A 13085-nucleotide genomic window follows, 5' to 3' on the forward strand; every position below is an offset into this window, starting at 1 on the left:
TGGGGAAACAGGCAGAGGATCTCTGCTTCCTGGTCCCTTTGAGCCCAGAGTCCTAGGTCACAAAGTTCCACATTACCTGGATTCCAGGGGACTTCACTCATGCATGAGGCTTGGCCCGAGTGAGTGGGGAGTGGCCTGGAGCATGGTGGTGGTTGGGTTGTGGAGGTCGGCTGCCAGGGCTGGGTCCCTTTCGGGCGGGGAGGGTTCTCACCACCACCACCACCAAATTTTGAGAGGAGCTAGAGAGATAGAGTACAGGGGTTAAAGACATTTGTCTCACATGTGCTGATTGGGTTTGATAGTTGGCATATTGACCTCTGACCACTTCCAGGAAGATCTTTGAGCACAGAGTCAGGGGTAAGCCCTGAGTATCACTGGGTGTGGCCAAAAATTAAAACAAAACATTTTAATAGCTACCAGAACAATTTGTGGACTGGAGCGATAGCACAGCGGGTAGGGCGTTTGCATTGCATACGGCCGACCCAGGTTCGATTCCTCCGTCCCTTTCAGAGAGCCCAGCAAGCTATCAAGAGTATCCTGCCCACACGGCAGAGCCTGGCAAGCTACCCGTGGTGCCAAAACAGTAACAACAAGTCTCACAAAGGAGACATTACTGGTTCCTGCTCAAGCACATTGATGAACAGTGGGAGGACAGTGCTACAGTGCTACCAGAACAATTTAAATTATGTTTGTGATTCATATTGTGTGTGTATTACACACAGATGCATATTTATTTATTTATTGTTGCTGTTTGATTTTAGTCCCACTGGTGGTTTGGGACTACTCTCAGCTTGGGGTGCCAGAGGTGACTCTAAGAAGTGCTTGGCGGGGGGTGGGGTATGCATTGTTGGGATGGGAACATGCAACACAACCCTTTGAGCTATCTCCCCAGACCATTGTCAGGATCTGTAACCCCTTCTCCCCCACCCCACCCCACCACAGGTAATCTCCTGGCTCCTAGAGGTTAGAATCATTCTGAGCACCAACCAAGAGTAAAGGATTCTTCATGATTGGATAATAAGGTCTCTTGCAGTGCCTGCAGTTGCCAGTTATTTGCTTTCAATAAAGTTGACTGAGGTTCTAATTTTGTCATTAAAATAATTTTCAAAGATAAATCACTATGTGAATTATAGTGGCTTATGACTCAGAAGGATCTCAGATAATGAAGTGACATTGTTGTAGCAGTACTCCCTCCCTGCTCATTTACTTGTGTGAACATGGTTTCTCGGTGATTATAGTTTATATTCTAAAAATAAATAATGGATATTAAATTGATGCCGAACTCTGTCGCATTCAGGGAAGAAGTGGTGTTTATCCATAAATATAGGAACTAATTAAAAAAGAAACAACTTCACTATGGGATGCATTTTCCAATGTCATTTTACTCTTGACTTATTACTCATGAGGATATGTTTCGTGCGTTCTTGCTAGTGTGGGCAATCTTGGGCAGAGTAGCAGTGTCCAGCAGTGTCCAGTGCTTCCTAGTGCCCCATGCCGCTTGTCAGTGGCCACTGGTTCCTGAGGCTTCTGAGCATGCTTGGGTCAGAGATCATGAGCAAGCAGTTTGGCTACAAGGTGGGCAACAGGCTCTGCTGTGGCTACAGTGCTGGTTTATATTGGTCAGAGACCAGAGCAGGAACTAATAGAGATTTTCGAACTCTAACTATTCTTTTCAGCTCCCTCGTTCCTCTGCAGACCCTGAGAGACCACGAGGAGAAGGAGTCAAACAGATCCAGGTACAGCCTGGACCCAGACAGCCACGGGCCGGCCACCGTAGGAAATGATGGGTCGCTTCCCTTTTGGTCCAGGTTTCCCTGTTTGAAGTTTCCCTCTGGGATTGAAGAAGCAAACATGCTCCAGTGTACCCTAGCCCCGTAGCAGGATTCTTCTTACATTAATGAGCAAGAGCTCAAAGTCATGGAGATTTCCTACTGACACTTTGATAGATGACATTCTGAAACAGTAACAATTATTCTTTTTTTTTTTTTTTTGCTTTTTGGGTCACACCCGGCGATGCACAGGGGTCACTCCTGGCTCACGCACTCAGGAATTACTCCTGGCGGTGCTTGGGGGACCATATGGGATGCTGGGATTCGAACCCAGGTCGGCCGCGTGCAAGGCAAACGCCCTACCCGCTGTGCTATCACTCCAGCCCCCAACAATGATTCTTTATCTTTAATCCATAAGAAAATTCATAAACAAAGAGTCCTAGAGTCAAAGGATATTTTCTTTTTTTTTTTGCTTTTTGGGTCACACCCAGCGATGCTCAGGGGTTACTTCTGGCTTTGCACTCAGGAATTACTCCTGGCCGTGCTTGGGGGACCATATGGGATGCCGGGATCGAACCCAGGTCGGCCGCGTGCAAGGCAAATGCCCTACCCGCTGTGCTATCGCTCCGGCCCCACTCAAAGGATATTTTCAATGATTTAAATTTTTAAAAAATTGAGGCTGGAAGGGGCTGGAGCAATAGCACAGCGGGTAGGGCGTTTGCCTTGCACGCGGCCGACCCGGGTTCGATTCCCAGCATCCCATATGGTCCCCTGAGCACCGCCAGGGGTAATTCCTGAGTGCAGAGCCAGGAGCAACCCCTGTGCATCGCCGGGTGTGACCCAAAAAGCAAAAAAAAAAAAAAAAATTGAGGCTGGAGCAATAGTAAAGCAAGTAGGGTGGTTGCCTTACACATGGCCAATCTTTGGTTGATCCCTGATATTTCATGTGGTCCCCCTTGCACAGTGAGGAGTAATTCCTGAGCACAGAGCCAGGAGTAACCCTTGAGTACTGCCAGTGTGATCCAAAAATCAAAAACCAAACCAAAACAAACAAAAGGGGTCTTCCATGCAGTGCTCAGGGCAGCTGGGGATAACTCATTTGACTGTGCAGGGCTGATGATGCACAGGTCTGAGGATGCCGCTTTGGTTGGCTGTGCTGGAGACACCCAGGGGCACTTGTAATTTGTGTGTGTGTGTTTGCATGAGAGAGAGAGAGAGAGAGAGAGAGAGAGAGAGAGAGAGAGAGAGAGCTGGAGGTGCTCGATTATGGAGACAGAGAGATAGCATGGGAGGTAAGGTGTTTGCCTTGCATGCACCCAGTTTGATGCTTGGCACCATGTATGGTACCCCCAGCACTGCCAGGAGTGAAGCCCTGAGCACTACGTGATGCAGTCCCCAAGCAAAATCAAACAAAAAAATTTTATGAAGTGAGAGTTAGATAGTAAGCAGCAGACTTTAATGCGTAAAATATTTCATCCTAGGAAAATATTCTGTGAGAGGGAGCAAAATCTATATATCCAAAAAGAAAGAAAAAGATGGAGGTTTAAGTTTTTTTTTTTTTTAATTTTTGGGCCACATCCAGTTGCTCAGGGGTTACTTATGGCTTTATGCTTAGGGATCACTTCTGGAGGTGCTCAGGGGGCCATAGGGATTCTGGAGATTGAATAGGTTGGCCACACCCAAGGTAAGCACCATACCCTCTGAACTTTATCTCTGGCCCCAAAAGATGAAGCATTTCTGCCTATAAATGTAAAACTTGTTTCAATATTTTCTTGAAATGAGTGATGAGTAACAAATGACAATGGTACTTACATTCAGCTCGTGACAGGAAAACTATTAAGAATATTAATATTGAACTGAAGGGACAGTACAGGGATTAAGGAACTTTCTTTGCATCCCACTGATCTTGGTTTGATCCCTATATGATTTCTCTCAAAGCACCAGGGGTCAGTCCTGAGTAAGGAGCCAAGAATAGGTCCTGTTTGGTCCCCAAATAAAGAAATAGGTAAACATTAATATTCATGTTTATGAATATTAATATGAACATGCTAGGAAAGCTATCCTTTCAATGACTGACACTTAAGATGAACATGTTAGGGACTGGGGGATGCTCATTGGGCTGTCACACCTGATTACACAGAGAAGCCTCAACTTTGATCTCCGGCATGCCACGGTCCCCAAAGCATTACTGCTGGGAGTAACCCTAGGTACTAAGTGTACCCAAGTGTGACCCAAAAACCAGAAAGAGAGAGAAATACATGTTAGATCATTAAAAAAAATGCCACGAAAAAAGAAAAAAAAAACATACCAGAGAGCTGGGGAGAGCCCAGTGGCTGAGCACATGCTTTGTTTGTGGGAGTCCTAGGTTTGACCTGGTGTCCTGAGCACTGATTCAAAAACTGAAAAAGAAATTTTTTTTTTCTTCTTGGGTCACACCTGGCGATGCACAGGGGTTACTCCTGGCTCTGCACTCAGGAATCACCCCTGGCAGTGCTCAGGGGACCATATGGGATGCTGGGAATTGAACCCGGGTCGGCCGTGTACAAGGCAAACGCCCTACCCGCTGTGCTATTGCTCCAGCCCCAGAAAAAAAATTTTTTTAATTAAAAATTTTTAAATAAAAAGACTTAGTAGAGGGGCTGGAACAATAGCACAGCGGGTAGGGCGTTTGCCTTGCACGCGGTCGACCTGGGTTCGATTCCCAGCATCCCATATGGTCCCCTGAGCACTGCCAGGAGTGATTCCTGAGTGCATGAGCCAGGAGTAACCCCTGTGCATCGCCAGGTGTGACCCAAAAAGAAAAAAAAAAAAGACTTAATAGAAAGGGCAGAGGACAAATAACAGAAGAGGAATTGGCCTAAGGGGACACGCATAGAGGAGCCCTGGGCCTGTCCTGATACCTCATGGTTCCCTGAGCACTGCACTGGAGGTGGCCCTTGAGCACTGCTGGGTAAAAACACATGAAAAAGACTCTCAAAGAGCCAGATTCCTGTGAGCAGATCCACAAATCCATCCTCTGCGCTATTCCTCTTCGCCTCTCTCCTGGCTGGCTGGCTTGGAGCACATCAGTGACTCAGTGCCCTCTGACCTGGCCTGGATTTGGCGCTGGGGAAACCTACAGAAGAAGACAGGAGGGAAGGAAGATGGGAGCACAGGAACTCTTCCCCTGGTTCCTGCCCCTTGCAGTTCAGCCTGGGCTGTGAATTAAACATTATCGTTTCTCTTGAGGCAGAGGGATTGTCCCCTTAGGCCTCTGGGAGGCAACACTCCAGCAGCTGCTCCACTTTGCTTCCTGCAGAAATCTAGTGATTTGCCTACATCCTGACCACATCTTTTTGTTGTTGTTGTGGGGGGTAGGGGGGCGGGAGGGAGAGGTTGCTACATCCGTCAATACTCAGGGTCACTCCTGGTTCTGTACTCAGGAATTACTCCTGGAGTTGCTCGGGGGGATTCTACAGAATGCAAGGGGTCAAACCAAGGTCGGCTGTGAGCAAGGCAAGCACCCTACCAGCTGTACTATTTCCCAGGTCTCAACATTTTGTTGTGTTTTCTTCAGGGGGGGGGGGGTCGCACCTAGAGATGCTCAGAGGTTACTCCTGGCTCTGTACTCAGGAATCACTGCTGGTGGTGCTCAGAGGACCTGACCACATTTTCTAAAGGAGTCCATTTGGCCAGAGAGGTAGCTCAGTGACAGAGCACTTACCTTGCGTGCAGGAACCCTGAGTCTGAGCCCTTGCCTATTTGATCCCTTGCATGTATAAAACCCTGAGTTTGATTCCTATATATCACTGCATGAAATATGAATTAGGTAGGTAGTCAATAATAGACTTTATAATAATAAACATAAATAAATGAATAAAGGAAATAGTTCATTTGGGGCCAGGGAGAGAGTTCAAAGGGAAGAAACATTTGCTTTGTATGCATGAGGCCAAGGTTCAAGCCCTGACGCTGCATGGTCTTCTGAGCTAAAAGGCGAATGACCTCAGAACATGACGCCAGAGTAGCACTTGACCAACAGTGGGTATGGTCCCCCCCAACTAATAATAATAGTAGTAGTGTAGTCACCGTCACTGTCACTGTCACCCCGTTGCTCATCAATTTCAGTCTCACAATGGAGGCCTTCCTGTGCCCGCCAGAGCAAATCGATGAGCAATAATAATAATAATAATAATAATAATAATAATAAGAAGAAGAAGAAGAAGAAGAAGAAGAAGAAGAAGAAGAAGAAAGAAAGGAAGAAAGAAAAGAATTTAAGTTGTCTATTTGTGAGGACTTGGGGTAGGCTTCATGGCAAAAGCACGTGGCTGAGGGTTTGATCCTTGGTGCTGCCCTGTGTACCAAGCTGGTCCCTAAGACTTTGATGTTCAGAATCTCTGGGCCTCCAACAGGGTGTGTGAGCTCCAATGCACTGTCCTGTACATGGCAACACTGCAGCTGAAGATGTGCAAGGCACCACGTCTGGGAGCATAACCTGCAGTTGGCTGGTGTGTGAGCTCCACAGTGACCCCTAGTGAGCACTACAACCAGTGTGACTAGAGTGTGACCCTGACGAGCACTGCAGCCTGTGTGACAGCACCACACAAGGGGTGTGTGTGTGTGTGTGTGTGTGTGTATGTGTGTGTGTGTGTGTGTGCATGTGTCTGTTTGTCTGTCTGTGTGTATATATGAAACCACCCACTGCAACAATAAAATACTACAACAGTAGGGAAAGGGGAGATTTTTTTAAAAAGACCACTTGCTTGCTTCACATACAGCTAACCTGGGTTTGATTTTGGTATCCTAGTGGTCCCTGAAGCCCTTCCAGGAGTAATCCCTGAGCACAAAGCAAGGAGTAAGCCAGGAGCAGCTCCAGCTATGGCACAAAAAAGTCACCTTTTTTATATAAGGCCTTGTTGAATTGTCTATTTGGGAGGAAGACGACTATACCCAGAAGGGCCAGGGGTTATTTCTGGCTATGTGCTCCTGGCAGTGCTGGGAATTGAACCTGGGCCTCCCACATGCAAAGCATGCACTAGTCCTTTGTCTCTGAGGCCCTCTTTGTGTTAAAATTAGTGTTCTACTTGAATGTCACAAATACAGAGACAGGGCAGGGTTTTAGAAGGGGATATATGAGCAAAAAGTCTGAATACCTCCCATCTATACTATAACCTTAATCCTTCATTCCATAACCCCTCACTGCATCATGCCTGGTTGCAAAATGCTTAGCTGTAAAGATGAATTAAATAGTCTCCTCACACCCATTTGGATGACTACTCTCAGGAAACCAGAAAACAAGTGTTGGTGAGATTGTAGAGAAATTGGAACCCTGGTACACTTTTGGTAGGACTGTAAAGTGATACTGCTATTGTGGAAAACATTATGGAGACTCCTTAAGCTAAAAATAGAATAACCAGCTGGAGAGAGTACTCAAAGGGCTAAGTGCATGCATGCATTATGTACAGGAGAAACTGACTCAATCCCTAGCACTGGATGATACTCAAAGTACCATGAACCATGTGTATCCCTAGAGCTTAAAAACAAAACAAAAAAATTATTACCATATGAACCAGAAATCATACTTCTCAAACAGGTCTTTAGAGATATCTGCACATACACATTTCTAGTAGCGTTATTCACAATTAGCCAAGAGATGGAAACACCCTGCCTTCTTCTGGTCTGTTGATCAAGGATTACCAGAATGTGATGCATCCAGAGACTAGGATATCATTCAGCCTTAAAAAGGAAAGAAATTCTTGAATATGTCACAATATAGTAGAAACTCGGAGATATGCTAAGCAATCCAATCACCTCAAGGCAAAAGTTGGGGGACTCCATGTTTACAAGGTACGTAGAGTGGTCAAAATATAAAGACAAAGTATGATAGTGGTTGTCAGAAACTGGAGGGTGGGGAAATTGGAACTACAGTTTAATGGGAAACTTACAGACTTTCAGAGATGAAGAGTTATGGGGACAGTGGCAAGGGCTGTGAACAATGTGAATGTTGTATGAGACCACCAAAGCCACACTCTAAAATACTTAGTGTGGTAAATGCTACACTACATGTATTTAAATAATGAATGTTGTGGAGAGATAGTGTAGGAGTTAAGGTGCCTACCATGCATGTGGCTAACAGAGGTTCAATCAACGGCGTCATGTATGGTTTCCTAGGCATGACCAGTAGTGATCCTTTTGTGAAGCAGGGTGACAGACTCTAGATCAGGAAAAACATGACCTTGCAAAGCGGTCCTGAAGTGGAACCTCGCAAAAGGGAGTAACTGGGCAAAGATAGCAAAACAGGGTGCCTGTATCATGTGTCCGGCCTTGAGCCTCACTCGACCCCCTAGTCACGTACACCTAAAACACAGAAACCATCATTTACTCCTTAAGCAAGCCTTTCTAACCTCAACATATAGCCTTGAAGGGGATTGGACCAGGGGCAAAGCAGAAAGGAAAAAGTGATAGGCCAATAGTATTAAGCTCTATGTGACTAGTGAGATGATATTCATAAAACAGGACAAAGGATATGACACAAAGGGGTGGCATGCATACTAGCACCCCTTATCTCCCACCCAGCACCACTATGTGTATGGCTCTCTTGACTCTCAAGCGCCACCAGGCCCTAGCACTGAAACTTCGAGCTCACACTCAGGCTAAGTATCACTGGGAGTGTCCCCTGGCGCCTCCCCCCAGATCTGCTGAAGAGGTCCCTATCACTATCACTATCATTCCGTTGATCCTCAATTTGCTTGAGCAAATTGAGTAACATCTCCATTCGTCCTAGCCCTGAGATTTTAGCAGCCTCTCTTTACTCATCCTTCCCAACAGTGCCACATTAGAGGCTCTTTCAGGGTCAGGAAAATGAGACCCATCATTGTTATTGTATTTGGCATATGAATACGCCATGGGGAGCTTGCCAGGCTCTCCTGTGCAGGCAGGAAAATTCTTGGTAGCTTGCCAGATTCTCCGAGGGGGAGAACTAGGCTATAAGAAGTCACTTTCGGGAGCTTGGTTTTATAGTCTCTAGATGTTGGCCGTTGATGGGGTTACACAGTGCGGGGGGTGGGGGGGAGAGGTACGGTGGGCAGTTTCTGGATGTGACCACCTAGCTACTGGAAAATGAAAAAATAGAGGATCTGGGCAGAAGAGGTCCAGTCCTGTTCTGAGCAGGCTTGGAGATCTCAGCCTTGGGTTCCACACACCTGGGTTCCTCTGCCGGTTCCTTCATGCGTGAGGCTTGCCCGAATGTGTGATGTGTGGAGAGGGGCCTTGAGCATGGCTGTGGCTGGGTTCTGGAGGTCTTTGGCTGCCGGGGCTCTGCTTGGAGCAGGGAGGGAAACTCAACCCACCCCCTCCAAGGGGCCCCAGTGAAGACAGGCAGGCGCAGGGGCAAGAGACTCTGCCAAAGCAAAAACACATACTCAAAAAGTGTGAGTTGTGTACTTAGTAGAAAAAAGAATATCTACTATCACAAATTTCTGGAATTTAAGCACAGTAAAAGCTTTTTTATGATGGCCACAGAGAACACAGAAACAGCACAGAGCTTGGGGTGCCTGCTTGGCACACACTTCAATCAAGATCCAACCTCTATCAGATGAAAGGGTCCCCACATCTTGCATGGGGTGATCAATGAGCAGTCAGAAGTAACCCATTAGCAACACCAGGCGTGGCCACCAACCTGAACAGAAGAGGTCCCTATAAGTAAATATTCATATATGTACCCTAAGTGAGGAGCACTATCATGGAGGGCAATAATGCTCTCATAAACAGAGGGACAAGTTGTGGGGTCACTGGGAAGACAGCAACCAACTATTCTTACCTGGGGAACTGGGAAGAATTTTGCAGAGGAGGTTTCATTTGATTTATGGCAGTCAAGATAAGTAGGAACTTGCCTGCTAGTGAAAGGGCATTGGAGGAAAGAGGCAATATTAATAAAGTCTCAAGAAGCAATGGTTATTAGGGACTGCTGAGTCACAGCTGAGTGTTCCAAAGGTAGTTCTCAAAGCACAAAGAACAAAGGAAACAATATGTAAACAAGATTAAATAAAAACTAGAAATGTACATGTGGCAAAAGACCTACACAAAATTAACTACTAAATGATATCCTAATTGACACAGATGGCAATTTATATATAAATCACCTGTAGAAATCAGTAAGATCTAAAGACAAATAGGCAAGTTGAAACATAGGCAAAGGACATGAGCAAGCAATTCTCCTCTGAGGAATTTTCAGAGTCAGGGAAATAGAAATTAAAATGAACCGATGAAGGGAGCAGGGAGGGAGCTCAACAGGCTGGAGCATTCTTTCTGCATGTTTGGAGCCCAGCTTCCGTTTAGCATTGTGTGTTCCCCTACTCCCAGGAGCCCAAACAGTGCTGGGAGTGCCCCCCACCAAAGCCAAAATAAAAAACAAACCAATCAATCAGACAAAAATAATTAGAACAAACTGGGGTGGGGGATGTGGCACGTGGGAAACTGGGGACATTGGTGGTGGGAAATGTACACTGGAGAAAGAACTGGTGTTAGAACATGACTGAAACCGAATCAGGAGCAACTTTGTAACTTTGTATCCCACAGTGATTCAATTAAAAAAAAATTAGTTGACAGCACTATTCACAAGAGTCAAAGTCTGAAATCAACTCAAGTGTCCAAGAGCAGATGACTAGATAAAGAAACTATAGTACATATACACACTGGGATACTAGTAGGTTGTAACAAAAGATAAAATCATGAAATTTCTTGCTATGTGAATGGATCTGGAGAGCATCATGCTGAGTGAAGTTAGTCAAAGAAAGGGGGAAAGAAACAGAACCATCTCTCTCACACGTGGGATATAAAGAAAGGAGTAGGAGAATAAACAAATGCCCTAGGGCTACTGTGGAGGGAAGGACATTCAGGTGGAGGGTGATGTTCTGGGGTGTGTTATGTCTGGAACCCTGTCATTAACAGGATTGCAAACCACAGTGCCTAAAATAAAAATTAAAAAGAAAATTAAATGAAACTGGAGATATGGGTCAGCAGTAGGGCAACAATGCTTTGCCTGTGTTAAGTCCTGGATTAGATTCCTGGCACCACAAAAATCCAGAAAAACAAAATGATTAGATAATGCTTCCAAAAACTAAAGAAAAAAAAATGGTAACACTGAGTAGGGTAAACTGAAGCCACTTTCATGAAGCAAGTGATCAAAAGTAGTAAGATCTAGTAGTAAAAAGGTGTTCTCTGATGGTGTGTGATGGGAGATACTTTACTTTCCTGCTATTTTTCCTCTAAACCCCTAACCTCATCCAGACAGGAAGAAAACATCAGAAAATCAGAAAATATTGAAGAATATTCTTTAAAATATGTGACTAGTGCTTCTAAAACTGTGATCAGAGGCCAGGGAGATGGCTCAAAGGGCTGGAGTACATACTTTGCATGATAGAGCACATGCTTTGTATGCAGGAACCCAGGGCTTAATCTCCAGCACCACATGAGCCCTGTGAGTTTTCAAAGAAAGCACATGGGTGCATACGGAACTTGAGTGTTCAGTTGCTGAAAGCTGACAGGCCCACAGTGACAGATGAGTGAAGGACCAGGGGAATGGAAAAACAGGGCCCCAGGCTGGTTGGTAGACAGTTTATTTCTCTCTCCTCCCCAGCATAGTCAAATCTCTCCCCTTGGCTTCGCCAAGGGCCAGGACTTCGGGCCCCCAGAGCACGTGGTCGTTTTGGAAGAGTTCCTGCACCCCTGTGAAGACGACATCGTGTGTAAGTGTACCACGGAAGAAAACAAGGTGCCTTACTTCAACGCGCCCGTGTACCTGGAGAACAAGGAGCAGATCGGCAAAGTGGACGAGATCTTCGGCCAGCTCAGAGACTTTTATTTTTCAGTCAAATTGTCAGAAAACATGAAGGCTTCTTCCTTTAAGAAACTGCAGAAGTTCTACATCGACCCCTACAAGCTGCTGCCCCTGCAGAGGTTCCTGCCCCCGCCCCCGGGGGAGAAGGGGCCTTCCAGAGGGGGTGGCAGAGGCGGGCGAGGAGGAGGTGGTTTCCGAGGAGGCCGAGGAGGCGGCGGCTTCAGAGGAGGACTAGGGGGTGGCGGCTTCAGAGGGAGAGGACATTCGCGTCTTCCCGGCTGGCTTCAGTACAGTCTTCTGTGGATTGGGAACTCGTTTCCTGGTCAAGTCTTGAAGAGTCATTTATGACACGAGTGAAATGGCAGCTGCAGGCAGAGAAGAGCGTCAGTCGGTGTCGGACCTCAAAGGCAAACATCAGCTTTGGAGGGTTCGAGGCCTGGACACTTGGTGTTTATAAGTGGACACTTCATTTGAAGCTTAGTTGAATTTTTTTTTTTGCTGTATTTTGGGTGACAGTGATGCACAGGGGTTACTCCTGGCCCTGCACTCAGGAATCACCCTTGGCGGTGCTCAGGGGACCATATGGGATGCTTGGAATCGAATCCAGGACAGCCGAATGCAAGACAAACGCCCTACCTGCTGTGCTATTGCTCCAGCCCAATAGTTGAATTTTTTAATAAAATGTTTTATTTCTTTGTTTAAAAAAAAAAAATCTCTCCCCTTATAGCACAATCTTAGTCGTAGTTTTGGTTGCAGTCCCAATCATCATAGTTCCATTATCCTAGTCTCCTCGTAGACCTCAAAGTCCTCTAGCCCTCTTATCCCTTACCGTCACGGCATCACTGTCATCTCGTTGTTCATCGATTTGCTCGATCAGGCGCCAGTAATGTCTCCATTCATCCTAATCCTGAGATTTTTGCAGCCTCTCTTTACTCGTCCTTTCCAACGGTGCCACATTGGAGGCTCTTTCAGGGTCAGGGGAATGAGACCCATCATTGTTACTGTTTTTGGCATACAGAATACACCATGGGGAGCTTACCAGACTCTCTTGTGCGGGCATGATACTCTCGGTAGTTTGCTGGGTTCTCTGAGAGAGAGAACTAGACAATAAGAGTTTGCACCTTGAATGAGGCCGCGCGCTTCCGGAGCTTTGTTTTATGGTCTCTGGATCTTGGCTGTTGATGGGATTACATGGGGGGGGGGGGAGGCGCAGTTTGTGGGTGTGACTGCCTAGCTACTGGAAAATGGGGGATCTGGGTGGAGGAGGCCCAGTCCCAATCCGAGCAGGCTTGGAGATCTCAGCCCCGCACACCTGGGTTCCTCTGCTGGTTCCTTCATGCATGAAGCTCGTCCAAGCTTGTGGAGAGTGGCCTTGAGCATGGCTGTGTCTGGGTCTCAGAGGTCTTCAGCTGCCTGCTTTTGGAGTACTTGGAGCTAAGGGCAACTGAGGCTTAAGTCAAGTAAATATGGATGCCCAGGAGTAAATATTATTTTAGAGTCAA

The 13085-nt window shown here is 46.3% G+C and overlaps 1 protein-coding gene across 1 annotated transcript; it reads left to right on the forward strand.

The window, feature by feature from the left end:
- The first annotated feature begins 1491 nt into the window (after nucleotides 1-1491).
- Nucleotides 1492-12282, forward strand: LOC101558485 (H/ACA ribonucleoprotein complex subunit 1-like). Its single transcript, XM_055139870.1, has 3 exons — nucleotides 1492-1575; nucleotides 1696-1773; nucleotides 11383-12282. The coding sequence occupies exons 1-3, from the start codon at nucleotides 1492-1494 to the stop codon at nucleotides 11929-11931; spliced, it is 711 nt and encodes a 236-aa protein (XP_054995845.1). The 3' UTR covers nucleotides 11932-12282.
- Nucleotides 12283-13085: the final 803 nt, after the last annotated feature.

This window comes from Sorex araneus, chromosome 5 (genome assembly GCF_027595985.1).
Source record: "Sorex araneus isolate mSorAra2 chromosome 5, mSorAra2.pri, whole genome shotgun sequence".
Classification (NCBI taxonomy): domain Eukaryota; kingdom Metazoa; phylum Chordata; class Mammalia; order Eulipotyphla; family Soricidae; genus Sorex; species Sorex araneus.